The sequence below is a fragment of the Labrus mixtus genome, chromosome 10 (genome assembly GCF_963584025.1).
Source record: "Labrus mixtus chromosome 10, fLabMix1.1, whole genome shotgun sequence".
Taxonomy (NCBI): domain Eukaryota; kingdom Metazoa; phylum Chordata; class Actinopteri; order Labriformes; family Labridae; genus Labrus; species Labrus mixtus.
The window spans coordinates 27527077-27546762 of record NC_083621.1 but is presented as its reverse complement, the minus strand read 5'-3'; the positions used below and the strand labels follow the sequence as shown (position 1 = coordinate 27546762).

The 19686-nt window shown below is 41.8% G+C and overlaps 1 protein-coding gene across 1 annotated transcript; it reads right to left on the bottom strand.

The window, feature by feature from the left end:
• Positions 1–122: 122 nt before the first annotated feature.
• insb (preproinsulin b) lies at positions 123–2681 on the bottom strand. The gene is made up of 3 exons (XM_061048961.1): positions 2574–2681; positions 1027–1224; positions 123–372 (listed from the first exon to the last, which is right to left on the bottom strand). The coding sequence occupies exons 2-3, from the start codon at positions 1214–1216 to the stop codon at positions 233–235; spliced, it is 330 nt and encodes a 109-aa protein (XP_060904944.1). The 5' UTR covers positions 1217–1224; positions 2574–2681; the 3' UTR covers positions 123–232.
• Between the last annotated feature and the right edge of the window lie 17005 nt (positions 2682–19686).

The following is a 19686-nucleotide window of genomic DNA, read 5'->3' as shown; positions in this document are numbered from 1 at the left end:
AGAGCACTCAAGGACTGTGGCCACAATGTGGAGCGCAGCAAAAGGCCACATTTCATCCATTCTTTATACCAGCTTAAAAAAATAAATCAAATATCACATCTTAAGCACAAAGAAGCCCCAGGTTATGGGTCATGATGCTTTATTTTCCTTCAGTTAATCAGACATAGCCAGGACTAGTAGTGTGGAAGTGGACTTTACATGGTATGAGTGATGGTGTGTGAGGAGGGACGAGTCAGTCGCAGTAGCCCTCCAGGTGGTAAACGCTGCACGGCCTGTGGCAGCACTGCTCCACGATGCCTCTCTTCACCTTGGGCTCGTTATGAGCCTCCGTCGGCCGCTGCTGCTCCTGTCTGGCCCTTTTGGACAGGAACCCTTGGAAGTGAAGAAAGTTTCCACAGCCATGTGTTTAGTCTTGAGTTTGTCAAACTATCATTTATACCGTTCACACTTAATAGTTAGATAATCTCATCAGCACACTCTGTTTCATGCTTTGACTTTCTACTTCAAGAGGAGATAAGGCGGAGCTCAAGCAGAGGCATAACGCAGCCTGAAGTTCACTTCAAAACCCCGAGTAGACTGTTTGAGGTGGAAGATCCAAATAATGCGTTTTGGGAGTGACGTAAAGAAGCTGGGGGGATCTCACAAGATTTGTGATCTCTGGATTTGTCACATGATGTTGAAAGCAACAATAGGACGCCACAAGGCCGGCCACACCATTGGATTCAAAGACCGGCTTTGCACACTAATGATGGCTTGGACAAATACAACGGTTCATCCCGGAGGTTTTCCAGTATGTCGTCTGTAAACATTTGTCCTCCAGCTAGTATCCAAATTGGCATTCTCATTAAACTGACTTTAAACTTTGAACATGGCGGGCAGCAGCACAAAGCCAGCCCTGGCTCTCGGGGCAATGTCATGCTGGTCCTTTTTCTGAACTCCCGCTATCAAGGGGACAATTAAAAACTTATTCTGCACACAAGTCAAACCAGAGACGTCAAACTGTTCCCAGAGTCAGTGTGGCCTTACCGAGCAGATGATCTAAATCCCGCTTGTAGGGTCGGTTGCGACTGTAGAAAAAGCCTCGCTCTCCGCAAACGAAGTAGAGGGCATCGACCAGGCGAGAGCCACACAGGTGTTGGGCAGGGATTGCAGACACCATCGGAGGCTGGAGCGCCAGTAGTAACAGCAGAGACACCGCCCATGATACTCCGGCCATGGGGCGCTCTATGACAGAGTACAAAAAACAAATATGGAACCCTTCTGATTAATTTAGTATTAAACTTGGTTTTCAAAGACAAACACTGAAATTGAATCCACCCATCAATTCTTAATACCCCGAGGCCGGCAGGTTGAGAGCTAGAGGATGAAGAGATGTTCAAATTTGATCAGACCTTCCTTGACAACACTTGGGTATTACAAGACCTCTTTCTTTTAATCACTTTTGATAGAGATATTTTGTGATGTTCCTGACTGGATCGCCCGAGGCTTTGTGGAAATAGTTTCTTAGAAATAACACTGAAGGTAAGCAGCAATACCCCCAACTCAAAATAAGGGCTTTAAAGTAAAACTAAGGAAATCAATCTGTCATTGTAAATCAGAGGGCCAAGAGACGAGCAGCTGGGAAATAATGTCATGTAATATTTGATTAAAAACTCTAAAAATCTTCAAGCTGATCATGCACCAAAGCAAGCAAAGTCAAAGAATGATTATGAAGAGTGATGAGTATTAAATGTACGTATTGATGACCGGGGGTGGTCCTCAGGTTACCCTTTAAAGGGGGTTACAGTGAAGATGCCTCTAAACTCCTGTAAGAACGCATCGTTTTAAAAGTTAAGACCGACCCCTGTTTGATGTTGGACATTTTATAGTTCATCATAAACACAACAGTTTTAAGAGATTTGCCAACCCCAAGGTTATGTTTAATGTTACTCCTTTACAGCTCTGATTGAAGCAAATCGAAAATTGATTTTGTTTTGATTCCTTCTTGCTTTACTTTCATCCCCCCGGTGAGCCTGCAGGTTTTATCAAAGCACCATCTTTACCAGGCGAGAAAGAAAAAGCCTTGTGTTCCTGATCATCATCGTTGATACTGTCGCTGTATCCTCAAGGTCAGTCCTCACCTTGCTGTCAAGTTTAGCAGCTCTAGTGCTCAAAAATTGAATTTTTTTTATTAGAGTTATTAGTTAAATCCCTTTTTTTGATGGATGTTCTCCTGGGGCGGAAGTTCAGCCCCAATTTCAAGGTGAAAAACATATTTAGCAGTCATTTAGAAACTATACAGACCTTCTGTGGACATCTTATGGTGAACTGCAGATTATTGGATCCAATATGAATCATTTTAAGCGTGTCTTTAACAATGCACCTGTGCCAGCATTACAACATTGGCAGAGCACTCTATCTGGCCTGTCACCCCTCTATCACTCTTGGCTGTAAGCCAGGCTCCTTGGCATGGTAGACTGGTTGAATTATATATCCTGCTCAGGCTACTCTTTACTTTCATCTCTGGTTATTATACGCATAAATTAAAAAAAAAAAAGTTGAAATCTTGAGGGTATACAGAGAAACTTGCTTACCTGCGTGTGAGGCCTCAGTGCGGCAGAGCGACTGGTAGTCACTGATGAGATTTTTGGCCTTAAGTATTATACAGGTAGAGAGAACATCTCCACTTGGCTACCTTTCCCCTTTGTAACGCCTTACCTCCACCTGGCCTGTATCAGCCTCACAGGTCATTAAGCCTGTTTATCCGCTCTTGAGTGGCACTAAGTCAGTTAATTGAGTGTGCACCAACAGCAGAGTTGACATAGAGTTGAGAACGCTGTCACCCAGGGAGAATCTCAATTCAACCCCTGCTGTGAGAGGGCCTGTCTGACACAGTTTACACACTGATCGACAAACACCATATGTCACGTTCTGGCAATTTAAGTGTAGATTAGAGGACAACCAGGCCTTTCAGTGACCACTAGTGGTGTGTTAAAGACAAAGCTGTGTGCACAGTGACTTATGTGACTAAGCCGTTTTTATTATGAATCTGTTGCATAAATCAGGAGGGGAAAAAAACAGAACAATATTATGTTCAGAATTATATGAGATGTTTAGAAATTCCTGTATGCATTGAGTACTTATGTGGCTCAGTTGGTAGTTGTTGGTCGTCTCTCAACTGGACGGTCAGGGGTTCAATCCTCAGCTCTTGCAGCTACATGGCTAATGTGTCCTTGAGCAAGACACTCAACCCAAAGTTTCTACCCCCTGCTACGTCAGCGTGATTGAATGTGTATGAATTAGCTTAGTTACTTCTGATGTTCACTTTACATAGCAACCTCTGCCATCAGCGTGTGTGAATGGATATGAATGGGTAGGTGTGACATGCGGTGTAAAAGCAAGCTAATTTTCAATAACCAAGATAATAATAAGCAGAAAAATAAAGTTTTTATTATGGAAAACACTTTTAAAGCAAGATTACAAAGTTCCCCTCATAAACATCACAAAAGAAATGACACACTTAAAGTCAGAGCAAACAATGTAAAATCACCTATAAAAGAAATTCATTCTTATATCATCAAAAGCTAAATAGGAGAGGTTATTAAACGTGCTTAAGAAGAGGTGGTTGGAAAAACAGCTGTATTATGGTAAGACACTTTCCAGCAGATCCAGTACTACCTGGTAGGGCTGGAAATCATTTTGGTGTCTCACGATTCAATTTTGATTTATGTGGTCAAAATCTGATTCAGAATCTATTTTCAATTCAGAATGATTCTGGATTCATGATTCAAAGTCTATTTTTGAATGCGTACATACATCAGGATCTATGAAGAAGAGTCATCTGTGAGACTGGCTGAATTTCTTGCTGCTCCATTTCACATTCTTCTGAGTTAAAGAGCTAGCCTTAGCACTTAGCAGGGAGTGACTGATTAGCCAAAAAAAAAAAAATCGATTTTTGGAAGATTCAAAGATAAGAATCTCGATCTTTATATAAATCGATTTTTTTCCCACCTCTACTAACTGGTAGACCTCCACAGCATTGGTGCCATTAAGGACAACATTTGGTCCCCCTCTGTGTTTCACCTTGACTCACCTTGACATCCAGCAGGCCTAACCCAGCAGATCAAATTGGCCTTTTTGGATAATAAAGGGTTCAAAGGTCACTGCATGAGTTACTTTTACAAATCTCTTCTGTGTGCAAAATGTATTTCATCTTGAACTTATTTCATGAAAGACAGCGTTCTTTATGACTTTTTGCCTTCTGTTTTAGCGGTGTTTTATTGCACCCTTTGTCATGTGCAGCAGCTGTTCTTTTTAGTTCTAGCGTACCGACAGGATCTGGGGGCGGGCCAATTTAGATGAGAGGTGACACGCTGTATAATTTTATGTCAAGTGATGACTCAACTGTCAGGCCCTGAGGAAGAAGCACACCTCGGTACTATCACCTCTAAGTCTCTGTGGTATAACTCACTTCATTATTTATAATTGAAAGTACTGTAGATATTACACTGGGAGACAGTTACTGATCTAGATGAACAAATGTATGTAAACAGCTTGGTGATTATGGATCTGCTTCATTTCTTTCTGCAGGTTTCTTAATTGGTTGACATGTGAAATATTGTTTATAATATTGTATTGTAAAACTTGGATGTGATGAATATTTAGCTCTCTACCACAGACATGCAGCTCTGATTTTATAGAAACAATTCATCCTTTATGGGGCCACAATTGAACTGAACCTCTAAACCATAATTTATATCAGGGACATATTTGTAAAAGATTCACTTTACTTTTAGGGCACAAAGGAACAAATCCTACAAACTCAGTGTGAGTGGAGCTCAGGCTGATATTCTATCTTTCACTGCCTCTCAGAGGTCGAGTTTCACACTTTTTAAATTCAGAAAATTGAGGAGAATGATCTTGAGTTCTTCAGCTGAACTGTCCTGGAGGCAGGAATGGTGGTTTCAAAAAATGTGTCACATTCCCATTTTAGCTGTCATTGCAGCACTGAACTTAAATCTACTTCCATTTGCTTCAACTCACCTTGAAAAAACATCCAGTGGTCATTAAAAGTTTAAAGAGACAGATTTCTCTATGAACTTTTAAACCATAAAAGTCTTTAAATTGATAAAACTGTCATTTGTAAAAGGCCTGATAACGATTCCCCTGACACATTTATTTACTGTATCATATGAACATGAAGATCTATATTTGCATACTGACATGTTTTTGAAGGATCACATGGGTAGAGTACCTTTCTGTAAAGACACTCAAGGGTACAAATTGTCTTGACTTAAAGATACAATATGTAGATTCCTCCACCAGGGGGCTCTCATTCAATACTACAATAACAAAAGATGATGTTGAGGTGAGCAGGGAATCATGGGAGTTCTCTTCGCGTTGACCGTAGTAAGGACGAACGGGCGAAACTGGCTTGAGGAAGAGAATATGTTTACCGATGATGTATCCAAGTATAATTTACATGATGTTTTTATCCCAGCAGCACATACATCAAGAGTACGGCAGATTTCAGCAGCAGTTCACTATCCTTATGCAGAGGTCTTTGACGGCAACGATAAACATTCTGTCTGTCATGGTGGCTCATCATGGCCACCGTCTCGACAAGACACATCCCGTTACAACTATAAAATAACAGATTTCTCAGGCTTTGATAACTGTTGGAAATATTTGAGCTAACTACATCTTTAATACATTTAGAATAAAATCTAAATAAAATTCTACTTATTGTACGTTTAAAAGTTAAATCTGCTTTTAGTTGAATCTGTTTGACTCATTTTTCATACGAAGCTGCCCACTAACAACAAAAGTATCCACTGTATGTTTTTCTCTGGTAGGAATGCCAGCAGGGTCATGCATGCCTGTCTAAGAAAGAAATCTTCTTAACTCGTATTTCTGATGTGTGTTTTCCTTCAGTGTGTGTACACACCCTTTGAAAGGGAAACATGCTAATTGGATTCTGATCTCTTCGATGTTATCTGTACTGAACATTTCAGAAATGAAATATCAAAGAGGTTCACACCAAAGCAGTCCAAATTTTACTTTGAGTAAAGAGAGCTCCAATCTGTATTATTACTGCTGGATAATGTCACTTTTTTAGAAAGATAAAGTTTCATGCAGCAGAAGAAGCTTTACTTTCCAATCTAACTAACAGGGTTTGCTTTTCCTGGTTTTAAACCTCAGAGCTTCAAACTTCTGCTTCCACAATAGAGGATGTAAAGAGCCTCATGTTTGTTGTGGAAATTACAAGCATAATCAATGATGAAATATAGTTAGGACGTAAGAGGTTAAAGGACCAATATGTAAGATATCTACTGAATCAAATCATGCATGCTGAAGTGCTGACTTCGCAGCCAGTATGTCCTCCTTGTAAGTGTCAAATCCGGTCCAGAATGGTCTGGATTTGTTTTGACCAGAGAAGGTAGGCAGTTTAAAGGCCCCCCCCCCCCCCACACAGCCAGGTAAACAGCAAACCAACAGGTGTTGCAGTGATGGAAGTGGGCAAGAGAAGTGGTTCAGATAGAAGTGATTCAGATAGAAGTGATTGTACCCGACCTAAAAAGCCTCTGCATGTTTCTAATAAGCTCCACGAGCAGAAACATGCTCAAACTAGGATCAATGTTGGCGAGAGGTTAGAACGCAGAAAGGCTTCAAGACCGAAGAAGAGCAGGCTAAACACTGAAGCTTCAGTGTCTTTCACATGGCAACCTGCGTACACATACACACACACACAGCCTTCTTGAAGAACCTACACACAGGTTTACAGGTAAAATCGTTTGTAACATATTGGGGTTTATCCATATCTTTGAGTTTTACATTAAACATTCTGATGGACTGAGAGCTGGGCTTTCAATTTTCTGACTGATGATTTAATTATAAGTGTCTCTAAAAAAATCCCATATGTGGTGATTTGATGCAGAAACAAGCCAGAAAAAAACCAGAACTTACAAACCCAAAGTTGAACTTTGTTTTTCATTTATTTTCCATGAAGGGAACAAGAGCTGTTTGTAACAAGTTGACAGTTAAGCCTTTGTAACTTTAAAGCATTTTTTTGTAATAAAATATTGTCAAGCTGTCATGATCAAACAGTCTTTCAAGAAGTAAGACAATTAACATTACATTAGGGTATATGTGTGTTCAAATGACTTTTGGGCACTGAAGCAGATGTTCATTTGCTTTAAATGACACGTTTGAGCTAAATGACAGCAGAGGGAGGGCAGGTCTTTGCTAATGAGAGGGGGGGTCTCTTTGGAGGGATGATAAAAGGGAAAGAGTAAGAGAAAGCTATGGAGCACCTTGACACCGCGATTTGAGGTGTTAAACGAGAACCAGGAAAGGTCCAACTTTGCCACGCTTTAGAAGTCTATCCTCGGGGGAGCAGAGCAAAGCGGCAAAGAGCTGCGAACAACAGGCACATCCTCTCCTCCCCGGTCGCTCAGCTGCTTCAAACAGGGCACATCAAATAGCACAGAGGACTAGCAGACGCCCTAGACATGCAGAGACAGACAGAAGTTGGGTGGAAAGTCAGCTGGGTCCCTGAGGTGGAGGGTTGCATAACTCGTCTTCTCTTTCTGCAGCGTTTGAGGAGATAAAAGAGAGTGAGGAGTTCATCCCAGTGAGATGTTGTTAATCTGCTCTGATAGTGAGCCTTTTTACTCCCATAATTATCCTCCTCTTTCTGAGGATGGAAACTAAAGAGACTTAGAACCTCGGAAAAAAAGGGGGGGGGGGGGGGGGGGAATCGTTGACTTTCGCAGTATACAACAGAAACAGCTTGGATCATTATGTTTTTATAAGAAAGTTTGAACTGTAATGAGACAGAGTTCCATAAGTCAACGTTGAGTAACAGAAACAAGAGCTCTGTGAAGAGTGTAAAAGTATTTGAATATTGGACAATGCCCAAAAATCACAGCAAGAGAAACCAACACAAAGTGTTAAAAAAAAGACGAGAACTCCTTTTTTAACTTTTTTTCTGCAAGGGCAAACTTGGATTGTGGCAGGTCGAGCAACCCTGTCATATGCAAACACTGTCTCCTGCATGTGTGTGCGCGGACACCAGAGACAGGCTGGACATGTCCGCCTGTTCAAGACACTGACCTCCATGTGTGTCACGGCCTGCTGGCTCAGCTTCATGACAGAACGCCATAGAGGTTTAAAAAACCTTCGCTGCATCTGTGTGTGTGTGTGTGAAATGTGTGTATGACTGTGAGTGAGAGTTAGAGAGCTGCCCTGGTGTCTGCGCTTCCTGTCCGGTTAGTGACAGTCGCTAATGCAATACTAACCTCTGTCACGACCTATATGCTGCTGCGCCACCTCTGCCTGGACCCTTACAGATCACACACATTAGTAATGAATAATGGAAATCTCTTTGTCTGAGCACATTTTCTGTTAAAACCACTTCATTCAGAGCACCAATAAGAGACACTTGAGCAGATTAGAATACGAGGTTGACAGGAACAGACGCTGGTGAGAGCACGCTTTGACAGCTAAGAAAATGACTACATGTTATAAATGTGACACGTCCCCAAGAGAGAGGTGAGCCAAGACAGAATGACGGCCACTTTGATTCTCAGACATTTCTATTTAAACACTCATATGACCGCCCCCTTTTTCCCGTCGAGCTCAGCGCGTCACAAGAGGATTCAATTTGGAATTGCCGTTTTTTCTAGTCTGTGTGAGCCGTTGTTCAGTGTGATGGATTGATGAAAGAGCCTCCTCGCTTACTCACTCTTTTTTTCACACCATATCTGACGGGAGGAGATTGTTGTGTCCATCCCATCTGGGTATTATAACCCTTCGATTCCCCCAATGAGTAGTAGTATCAGCTTGAAATGTGCTTGATCTCGTTCATTTTCTCAATGGAGTCAGGTGTTGATTCACTCAAGCTTGGGATTGGCACGATACAGTTTTCAATTGTTGGTGCTGACTGCTTTTTGGCTGCATCCATGTTCAAAACAAGTCTTGTTTCAAAAAACTTTTACAGGACAGTATTGGTGACGTTTACATGCATTCGGCCTCTTGCAAGCTCCATGTTTGATATTTTGTGTAACACAGTGCTTTTGATTATCTAACTTTAGCTCCTGCACTCATGGCTAAATATATATATACACTCATTGGTGGCTAGCAATCACTTAGTCTATGTACACGGCTTCATTTGCACATGTTTGTGTTCAAGGCCATACTGTGAAAATTCCCATCATACATATGCAAATGTCTTCCCCAGCTCAGCGTTTGATTTGTATTTTTTACTGTAATCATCTTATGGTCTCAACCAGATTTCTATTAGAAATGAGATGTAAATATGAGTCTATAACCACGAACATTTGCTTGTGAGTTTTTAACACAGCTAAGGCTGATGAAAATGTCATTTTGAAAGGAAGTTTGTTCAAGTTGGTATTTAGTACTTAGTAAATAGTAAATGGACGGTAAAAGTGTTTTTCTATTCTTCTGACTACTCAAAGTTATTTAACACTGCAGGTCACACCTACACACTGATGGTAGAGGTTGATATGTAGTGAGACCATCTGAAGTGACGAACACCATTCATACACATTTATACGTCGCCATCGAAGCAGCAGGAGCAATTCGGGGTTAAGTGTCTTGCCCAAGGACACATCTGACATGTAGCTGCAGGAGCTGGGGTTCGAACCCCCAACCTTACAGTTGAGAGACAACTGACACTACCAACTGAGCCCCATAGTCAAAACCCTTGTCCTAAACATGTAATCATAGAACCTGATGATGGTAGTAATGTTTCCCCAAAGTTGCTACAATGCATCCTAAAGGGGAACATGGCTGTTCATGACTACATCCCAATTCTAGTTATTTCAGTCTAACTGTTTCACCCTACCATTTACAGTATATTAACAGTATCTTTCCAAGAAAGGGCATTCTGTTGGAGAATATTGCTGGTTATATGGTTTCAGTGTGTACATATTGGCTAATAGAAAAACGGTTTCCAATGTTTCATGGATAACCTTCTAGTTATGGGGTTGAATTGATGGAGGTAAATCTTGAGGATTATAGCTGAAGTGTGAACAGCCACCTGCTGTAAGAATGCGTGTGTTAGTGTGTGTATCAGTGTGGCTCTGCCTGTGTGTGCACAAATCGATAGGGCTGGTATCACCCCCCTGAGTCCATCCCCCCCCCCCTGCTCTTGGAGATTAAGTAGAGAAAGCAGACCCACAGCCAGACGTACGAGTGGGCTTAATACCAAGTGCTTATTTGCGGGAAGAAAAGAGGTAAAAAAAAAGCTGCAGATTGAACGATTTCAACACTTTTTCATTATTTTGTGGAGAATGTGTACATCAGGTACTGTCAGGGAAAATGTCACAATCAATCAATCCAATGTTCTCTGCCAACCTGCCTCAAATTGCATATTGACTCAGTGTAACGCCTTCCAAACTGGTGGATTAGATGCATGTTGACAACTTGAATGCTATGTGGAGCTTTTCTGTAGGAGTGCCTGTATGTGGTTATTGGTGTATCTCGGGGAGTTTGAGTGGATGTTACTAAGCCCGAGCTATTCGTCTCACTTCTTCCTGCGCCCTCGCTCCCCCTCAGAAACTTTCTCTCATACGGGTGTGAATGTGAGCAAGAGAGGTGTCGTGGTGGTTGTGGAGCAGAATGCCAAACATTGTTTGTGTGTTAGGTGTGTGCGTGTAGAGCCGACACCGGAGAGAGGTATCTCGATCTGTAACTGTCTGCTATCTGCAGGAGCTGTCAGAGCGATATATATATATATATATAAGTGGTGTGTAGTCGCACAGAGGGGGATGTATGTCGCCTTGTTGGCTTCCACTGAGTTCACATATAGCATGTAGCAGGAGGCACTGCAGCTTTGATATGATGATGAGATCCTTTTATGTCTTAGGGAGCATGTGTTTTACTCCTCTTGCTCAAAAGCAGGGAGGGAGATGCCTCAGATGTCTCGTCCTTTTAGTCCAGCGTCCCTCTTTGAGGAACGATGAGCCCAGGGAAACCTAACATTTCATTGTGGCTTTCCGCAGATAAAGATTGAATTATCTTGTGTTCTCCTTAAATCCCCCATTCAATTTTTTCTCTTAACGGGGATGAAAGATTTTGTCCGAGGCGCCCGAGGAGCTGCGTATCCTACTGTTTGGTAATATCTGACATTAATTCCTCCTCCTTTCCCAGTTTTGTTCCCAAACAATTCAAGGGCAGTGTTAGATCCTCAAATTGAGAATTTACTGAAAGGCTTCTTTTTTTTGCACCACAGCCAGTGATAGTGTTTTTGTTAGGCATAATTCCATTTATCATTACTGTGTCCTCGCACAAAACTAGCTTGTGTTGCGCAAACAACAAACCATATGTGACGCTCAATCACAAGGGTTGTTACCCATTAATGGAAGTAGATTTCTGCTCAGTGTTAGAGAGGAAAAGAGAGAGGAGAGGAGAAGTCTTTGAAGTGAAAGCAGAGAACTCCCCTCTGAGTTTCCACAAAGAAGAACTTCAAGGAACAGGAGGCAGGGTGGGAATGCAGAGAGGTGAAAACAGGATTTTTTTATATACGGTGCAAGAATACTTCATTCTTTCCAAGAAGGACTTGCTTCATAATTCAGTAGGATCCAGACCTGAGCTTCTCATCCACACTCTATTTCCACACACACACACACACACACACACACACACACACACACACACACACACACACACACACACACACACACACACACACACACACACACACACACACACACACACACACACACACATTCACCCTGTACGCTGAGTGAATGACCTTTGACCTGGCCCAGAAGATGGCTGCCTCGGGATGTGAATCCTTCTGAATGCAGATTCAGCATCATGGTCTTGATTTAACCTGCAAAATAGAACAAAATGTAGACATGGCTAATAGAATGTGACAACTCTGCCTTTGATAAGGTTAAAAAAGGGGCTTCCTTTTCAACCCTACATTATACTTGACGGGTCTCTGGTGTTTGAGCCAAAAGTTCACTGCTGGGTCTGGAGAAGTAAAGTTTTTGACAAAAGTGAAATAAAAGTGAAAACTTTTTTTTGTTTTTTTGTGTTGTACTCTCTTTCAAAGAAGAACGCAACACAGACTTGATGACACTCACAAACAAACATGGATATTTTTTATGTTTAACACCTGTCTGAAAGTCTGAAGCAGATTGTTCCAGCTCAGTCGTTGCTCAATCTTTGCTAAAATAAAATGAAGCAGCTCAAAGTTAGTGACACTTTCCCCAGAGAGAGTTAAAGACAGAGAGTTAAATTAACAAACTGATCAGAAATACTTTATTAATCCTAGGGGGGAATTGTATTGTTGCAGTTGCTTTTAAACACAATATAGAAGTAGGACATATAGAATATATATAGATTAAAAAATAGAATAAGCAAGAAGAGTCAAAGTGCAGAGTATCTGAAGAAATAATAAGCTATGCTCATCATGGGGAAACGAATAGATGAGCAATACTTACAGACACAGATACAGATCTGTGGGAAGTGAGTACGTAGACGCCGGAAAACACACAATCAATTATCGCTAAGCGCCAAAGGTGCCTCCAAAGAGAACAAAACAGTTATCTTAGAGATTGTTACTTTAAAGCTGAACCTTTAATCCATTAGCTAAAGCTGCTTATGAAAGGTCGTTCAGGGGCAAGGGGTGGAGTAGATGGGTTAAAAATATTGATAAGAAGAGCTTTTTACAGCTAGATATGTTAGTTTCAGACACATGAATAGGGCTTTCACACTAGCAGAAATCTCCTGAAAAACTCAGGATATTTCCCAGAGGAGCTGTATATGTGAACCCAAACACCAGAATCTTTCACTCGGACTTCACCTGGAGTTTCTCCTGACAGACTCCTAGCATTTTCTCCGCAGCAAGTCCGAGTGGGCTGATGTGAGAACGCCGCAGGTTATTCTCCGGAGAATTCACCTCGAGCCAATAGGAGGGGGAGTGACGTTTCTATACTGTGACTGCTGCTCATAGAGTGTCTGTACGCAACCAGTACAATCTCTAATTAAATTATCTAAATGATCTAATCAAACGGCTGCATTACGTTTTCTGTTCGTCAGTATGTTGTTCTCCGCTCTTTTGTTGATGTTGCCATTCCGCTGGACTACACATAGCATTGATATAAAGGCAAATATTGTCTTGCGTTGCTACTTCCTGAAATGATCTAGATATTTTCTGGAGTGCACATGTGAAAACGGCTTAAGACTAGCATTTATACTGTGCCTGGACGTGCTACCTAGTTCAATCCTTACTATTCACATGTTTTTAACACCAGAGAAATGTAGATTGTAGAAGTTAAATCCTGGATGTATATATTCTCATTCTTAGTTTTTATATTTTTAGTGCTTATTTACTTTGTATTTAATATTATATTGTGTATATTTGCTAATATTGTGTTAACCTGCTGCTGTAACGCTACAATTTCCCAGTTTGGGATCAATAAAGTAATTCTATTCTATTCTATTCTATTCTATTATTGTACTTTGAAAGTGATATCTAACATGTAGATATCAACTTCATAAAGCGGCTACAAATCAACTACACATGACATTTACTAGTGCAGCAGCTGCAGGATTCAATAGATTCTGCTGCACCAGATGTAAACAAGAAGGAGCATCTATCTAAGACAAGCAAAGATTCCCAACAGTGAGAGACAAGAAGGGTAAATATTAGTTCAGTTTCCTGCAGTAGCTACTGGCTAAAGGACAAACAGAGACTAAAATACGACCCAGACGTTAAGTTAAAGATTCCAGCTTAAAGTATTAAGAGGGGCAAAAAAAAAGAAGAGCTTTAATAAAGCAAACAGCACTGATGATTTAATGTGGAACAACCTGACACTTCACAGAGGCAATCCTTCTAATAGAGCCGCTCTGATTTATCACCGGGACTCTCCACAATAGAGACCGTAATGGGCTTTATTCATATTTTTATTTTATGAAACACGATGAAAGGGGTCATGGTGGCCATTAAGAGGATTAATGGTATGTGTTGGGTAAAGAAGATGCTATAAAGTCTTTGAAGTTAATGCTGTCATCCGCACACTGCTGTCCTGATGGAGTGGGAGGGGCCAAGCGCCACTAATAGACATAATTCAGCCAGGTAATGTTGGATCACTGGGGGACAAGATGGATCTCACTTGGCAATGTTATAGGTTTTGCCGAGGTGTGCCGGCACATTTATGCGGGTTATTTATGCTCTATAATGAAGAGCATAATGAAAATTGGACACAACTATAAATATGAGCGGGGGAAGCGTAATGTGGAGGGATAATCATTGATGCAATTAAGGTGTCGTACACATGCAGTGCGAGCCCCGCCTCCCCTGACTTCCTCATCTTCCTTTCACTGAGGCGGTATTTTATTCTGAAACATCACATTCAATCAGCTGGGGGATGTCTGCATAAATCTTCTGGTCTTCTACAAGGAGGGATGGCATTTAAAATATGTTAATGCCAAAGCAATAAAGTCTTTGGTTCATCTATCTCCGAGGTTATTGACAACTACTGTTACACTGTGAGTAGTGTTTCTCTGTCTTAATTGGTGTGTGGTTGTCGTGGTTTTGTTGATACAGGAAAGAAAAAAAAGGAACATTAGCTTGTCTTTCTCTTGGTGCTGTTTCAGGAATGTCGAGATCCTGAATGAGAGACATGAAGGGAGGAATGGAGGGAGAGAGGGAGATAAAGTCAGGTCAGGAGATGTGGGATGGAGATAGATGAGAGAGGGGAGTCCAGGAGCTGAAGTGACCCCGCAGACCAGATGCTGATAGAGTGCCATCGCTGAGTGCTCTGTCAACTCTGGCTCTCTTCTGTCACTGTCACCCTGCTGCATTTCAACCTTCTTTCTCCTCCCCTCCTTATTTCACCTCCTTTGCATCGTCTTATCCTTAACCGACTTTTGTGCATTCTTTTTTTTTTTTCTCCCTCTGTCACATATTTGCTCTCACACGTCTTAAACCCTCACTTTACCTTTCTTTAAAAACACTGATTTACATCGAACGTCTCACACTCACTCAGATCATCCTGCACGTGGGGAATGACGCACAGCTGCAGTCACTGTTTTGACAGACTCATACAGCGACGTTTGAAGACCACCGCAGTTGCCAGTTGCCAAATAAAAGCTGCTTTGTGTTTGTACGAGAAAGACATGTTTTTAATGTCATTTTCTGTTATATTATGTTCAGAGTGGTTGCTAGCCGCAATGATTAGGGATAGAAAACTACAAACTATGTCGATACTAGACATTCTTTCACAATAAGAGTCACAGATGATGAGTAATGATTTACTGTAGCAGGTTTTTGGTGCTGTGATAAATGCTGATACATGCAGATTTGTGAGAATTAAGTAAAGTATAGCCTACCTAGACGTTGATGTCCTGCTCATAAACTTAAATTCTTTATCCCCTAGCCTTTAAAACTATTATGTCATGAGTTACGAGGCACTGCACAAGTGGTCCTGTGAGTGTTTTTTTATTTCTTCCATTGGAAGTGTAAGGGGAGTGCTCGAGCATAAAGCAGCCTTATCCGTACGCACTTATCTTTCTTTGAAACAATGATCGGATATAATGTGACATGGATGAGAGAGAACAGATGATTCAGAGTACTTCATCTTGATCTTGGGTGTATTATAGTACGAGTGGGTGTAGTGCGGTTTGAAGATGTTAGAAATCAAAGGAGCGACATGACGACTAGCACAGCTTCTCTTTTCTTTAGGGTTTGTGTTTCCACCTCCGTAAAAACACAACAAATGAAAATGATTCAAACACCATGAAGCTAGGCTGAAAACAATCATAAATGGGCTGCACTTGAACACTTTGCTATTCTTCAGACCATTTAAAGGGATTTCTGTGTTACATGTCTCCCTTTCCTTGGCACACTGAAAGCATAGGCTGCTATGTAAAGTGCCAATCTTCCCATCAGTGTCGATATAATAATTTATACCTATTCATTCCGTACATGCTGTGCGCTCTCAGGGACAGTTTAGGAGTGTCTTGTCCAAAGTCACTTTATCATTTAGACTACCCCAACCTGTGTGGTCATTCTTTACTTTTACATTCTTTAACATTAGATGAAATAACAAGTGTGTTTCATTGGGAATTTTCTCAGCATGGCCTTGTACACAAAAATGTGCAAATGAAGCTGTGTACAAAGACATTTTCAGACTGCTTTTCTTGCAAAAGTGCCGTAACTAAGCTCATCACTGCTATGTATATTCATACTGATTCTGCAATGGCGTAATATTGGAGTCCCACTCTGTGAATTCAAATTGTGTTCCAGCATCATGGAGGCACGGCACAGTGGGAGCGCCACTTACTCACACCTCTGTAACACCTCTGTTACTACCTCCATAGATGGTACAGATGTTGGGGTCACTTGGTCCCCCCACCCCCAGTACACCTCTGTGACATTCAGATTTAAGGCAAAGCGACACAAGGGCGTAAATATCATGGCTTGAATCAGCAGTATGAATAAGGCTAGTGTTATATCAACAAATTATACATTTTGGTATTTTCGGGGTTTGATTAATAAGCATGAAAAACATTTCATAACTTGAATTTGAGAAGAGCTCTATGAATAAAGTTATTCAATCCATCTTCCAGTTTGTTTTCCTTTTTAATATATTTTTTATTTTAATAGTTGTTTTACACCACATTAGCTGTTAACTTTTGTACATGAATACATGTTGTCTGGGCCTTTTGGGTTGTGCCCCTGACAATAATCCCATAATAGAACAAAAAAACACTAAAACTAATAAAACTAAAACATTAAATTAAAAAAAATAACCAAACCAGCTATAAAAAGTATCCAAAACTAAACTGAAAAAAAAAGTCCAAAACAAGGCTCGCTAACAAAAATGTCACATTTTATAACTTATTAAATTCCTTGGTTATGTTTCAGAAAGAGATCATGTTTCGTTTAAATAAGCAGAAAAATATTTGCCCCAGTAATGCTAACATATGTTTGGTCTCTACAAACCATGATTGATATAACTAATGTTAATATGCAGCTGGCATTATATGTTGTATAATTAAAAAGAAGTTAACATCTGGACAGCTGGTTTGAAATAGTGTTTTGAGCAGGCGCCCCATGGGCAGAGGTCTGTAGTCCTATGGGCAGAGGTCTGTAGTTCTATAGGCAGAGGTCTGTAGTTCCATGGGCAGAGGTCTGTAGTCCCATGGGCAGAGGTCTGTAGTTCCATGGGCAGAGGTCTGTAGTCCTATGGGCAGAGGTCTGTAGTTCTATAGGCAGAGGTCTGTAGTCCTATGGGCAGAGGTCTGTAGTTCTATAGGCAGAGGTCTGTAGTTCCATGGGCAGAGGTCTGTAGTCCTATGGGCAGAGGTCTGTAGTTCTATGGGCAGAGGTCTGTAGTCCTATGGGCAGAGGTCTGTAGTTCCATGGGCAGAGGTCTGTAGTCCTATGGGCAGAGGTCTGTAGTTCTATAGGCAGAGGTCTGTAGTTCCATGGGCAGAGGTCTGTAGTCCTATGGGCAGAGGTCTGTAGTCCTATGGGCAGAGGTCTGTAGTTCTATAGGCAGAGGTCTGTAGTTCCATGGGCAGAGGTCTGTAGTCCTATGGGCAGAGGTCTGTAGTTCTATAGGCAGAGGTCTGTAGTTCCATGGGCAGAGGTCTGTAGTTCTATAGGCAGAGGTCTGTAGTTCCATGGGCAGAGGTCTGTAGTTCTATAGGCAGAGGTCTGTAGTTCTATAGGCAGAGGTCTGTAGTTCTATAGGCAGAGGTCTGTAGTCCTATGGGCAGAGGTCTGTAGTTCCATGGGCAGAGGTCTGTAGTCCTATGGGCAGAGGTCTGTAGTCCTATGGGCAGAGGTCTGTAGTCCTATGGGCAGAGGTCTGTAGTTCTATAGGCAGAGGTCTGTAGTCCTATGGGCAGAGGTCTGTAGTCCTATGGACAGAGGTCTGTAGTCCCATGAGTAGAGGTCTGTATTCCTATGGACAGAGGTCTGTAGTCCTATGGACAGAGGTCTGTAGTCCCATGAGTAGAGGTCTGTAGTCCTATGGGCAGAGGTCTGTAGTCCCATGAGTAGAGGTCTGTAGTCCTATGGGCAGAGGTCTGTAGTCCTATGGGCAGAGGTCTGTAGTTCCATGAGCAGAGGTCTGTAGTCCTATGGGCAGAGGTCTGTAGTCCTATGGACAGAGGTCTGTAGTCCTATGAACAGAGGTCTGTAATCCTATGGACAGAGGTCTGTAGTCCCATGAGTAGAGGTCTGTATTCCTATGACCAGAGGTCTGTAGTCCTGTGGGCAGAGGTCTGTAGTCCTATGGGCAGAGGTCTGTAGTTCCATGAGCAGAGGTCTGTAGTCCTATGGGCAGAGGTTTGTAGTCCTATGGACAGAGGTCTGTAGTCCTATGAACAGAGGTCTGTAATCCTATGGACAGAGGTCTGTAGTCCCATGGGTACATTGGTCGCTGGTTTGACTCCCAATCAGCAACCATTCGGTGCATGTCATCCCCATTCTCACTTGCCAACACTCGCTGTCTCTCTTCAGCTGTCCTATCTAATTACGGCCAAAATGCCCAAAAAGTAATTAAAGAAAAGATGTCTGTTCTGAATAAGTCAATTTTAAGTGTCTTGCCCAAGGACACGTTGTAATAAGAAATCTGTAAACCAACTGTCAAACCTTCCAACTAAGGGGAGACCCACTCTTCCACTGAGTCACAGACACGCCTCACAATGCTCTCCTACTGGAGTTATAACCTTCACTTTTGTGCTAAAATATGTAAAGGGACACTGAATGTTGAGTCCCTGTTTGGCAGTCGGGGATGGGCAGGAATCCCTCAGGTTAATCTGTCTGATAGCAACTATCCTGGCTGTCACAACCAGGCTGAGACGACACTCGCAGGCTCAAATGACTTTGTTTTGTCCCTGTCTGAGAAAGCCCCACTGATTGGGACTGTGTGTGCGTCTGTGTGTGTGTCATAAAAATAGCGCCACATGGACATTGATTTGTGTTTGGTGGAACAGATCAAATTGTCCCCTTGTGCTCATACCCACTTTTCCATAGCAGAGCGTGCATGTGTGTGTGTGTGAGGCTTAGGCGTGTGTGTGCTTGGACAACATTGCAGCCCGATTCTTGGGCCAAATCCTGTCATTTTGTGCCTGTCACATTCTGTTAAGTGTAGCTCACACTCCTTCCTTAATTCTCCACATTGCCTTGTCGCCTCCAACGTCAATCCAGACGCTCATAAACAGCATCTCTCTAAATGGCATGCGATTCATTACACCCGGCTACTCGCAAAGACGGTAGAATACCAGCACCTCTGCCTACACACAAACCTCTGCAGCTTCTGGTGACCTGCTAAGAGATATGCTTAATTAGAGTTCTAATATTTTGATTTCTGCTGTGCTAACTTTCAGTAAATGCTACATGGTGGACACTTTCTAAAAATATTGTTATCAGTGTATTGATATTACTTATGATGTAATTGATACAAAGTGAACCGCTTAAATTAAATGGCTACTTGATACTTGTGATACAACTTGATTGCACTGAGAATTACATACAGAAACAATGTTCACAGCTCATCTCATCACACTTTCTTTTGGTAGTTTCATAATCATGCAGGCCTTTGTGGTGAAAGCTGAAATATACAACGCCTTTATGTTCAGGGACGAGAAATTTTGCATTGTGCCACCGATCACGAGGAATACCTTTGTATTCCCCGTGTTCCTGTTGTCCACACT

Excerpts from the sequence above, each read along its gene's own strand:
- insb (XM_061048961.1), bottom strand. The coding sequence starts at position 1,216 with ATGGCCGGAGTATCATGGGCGGTGTCTCTGCTGTTACTACTGGCGCTC. Across the intron at positions 373-1,026 it reads GGATTTAGATCATCTGCTCG|GGTTCCTGTCCAAAAGGGCC; the intron begins GTAAGGCCACAC and ends TTCACTTCCAAG.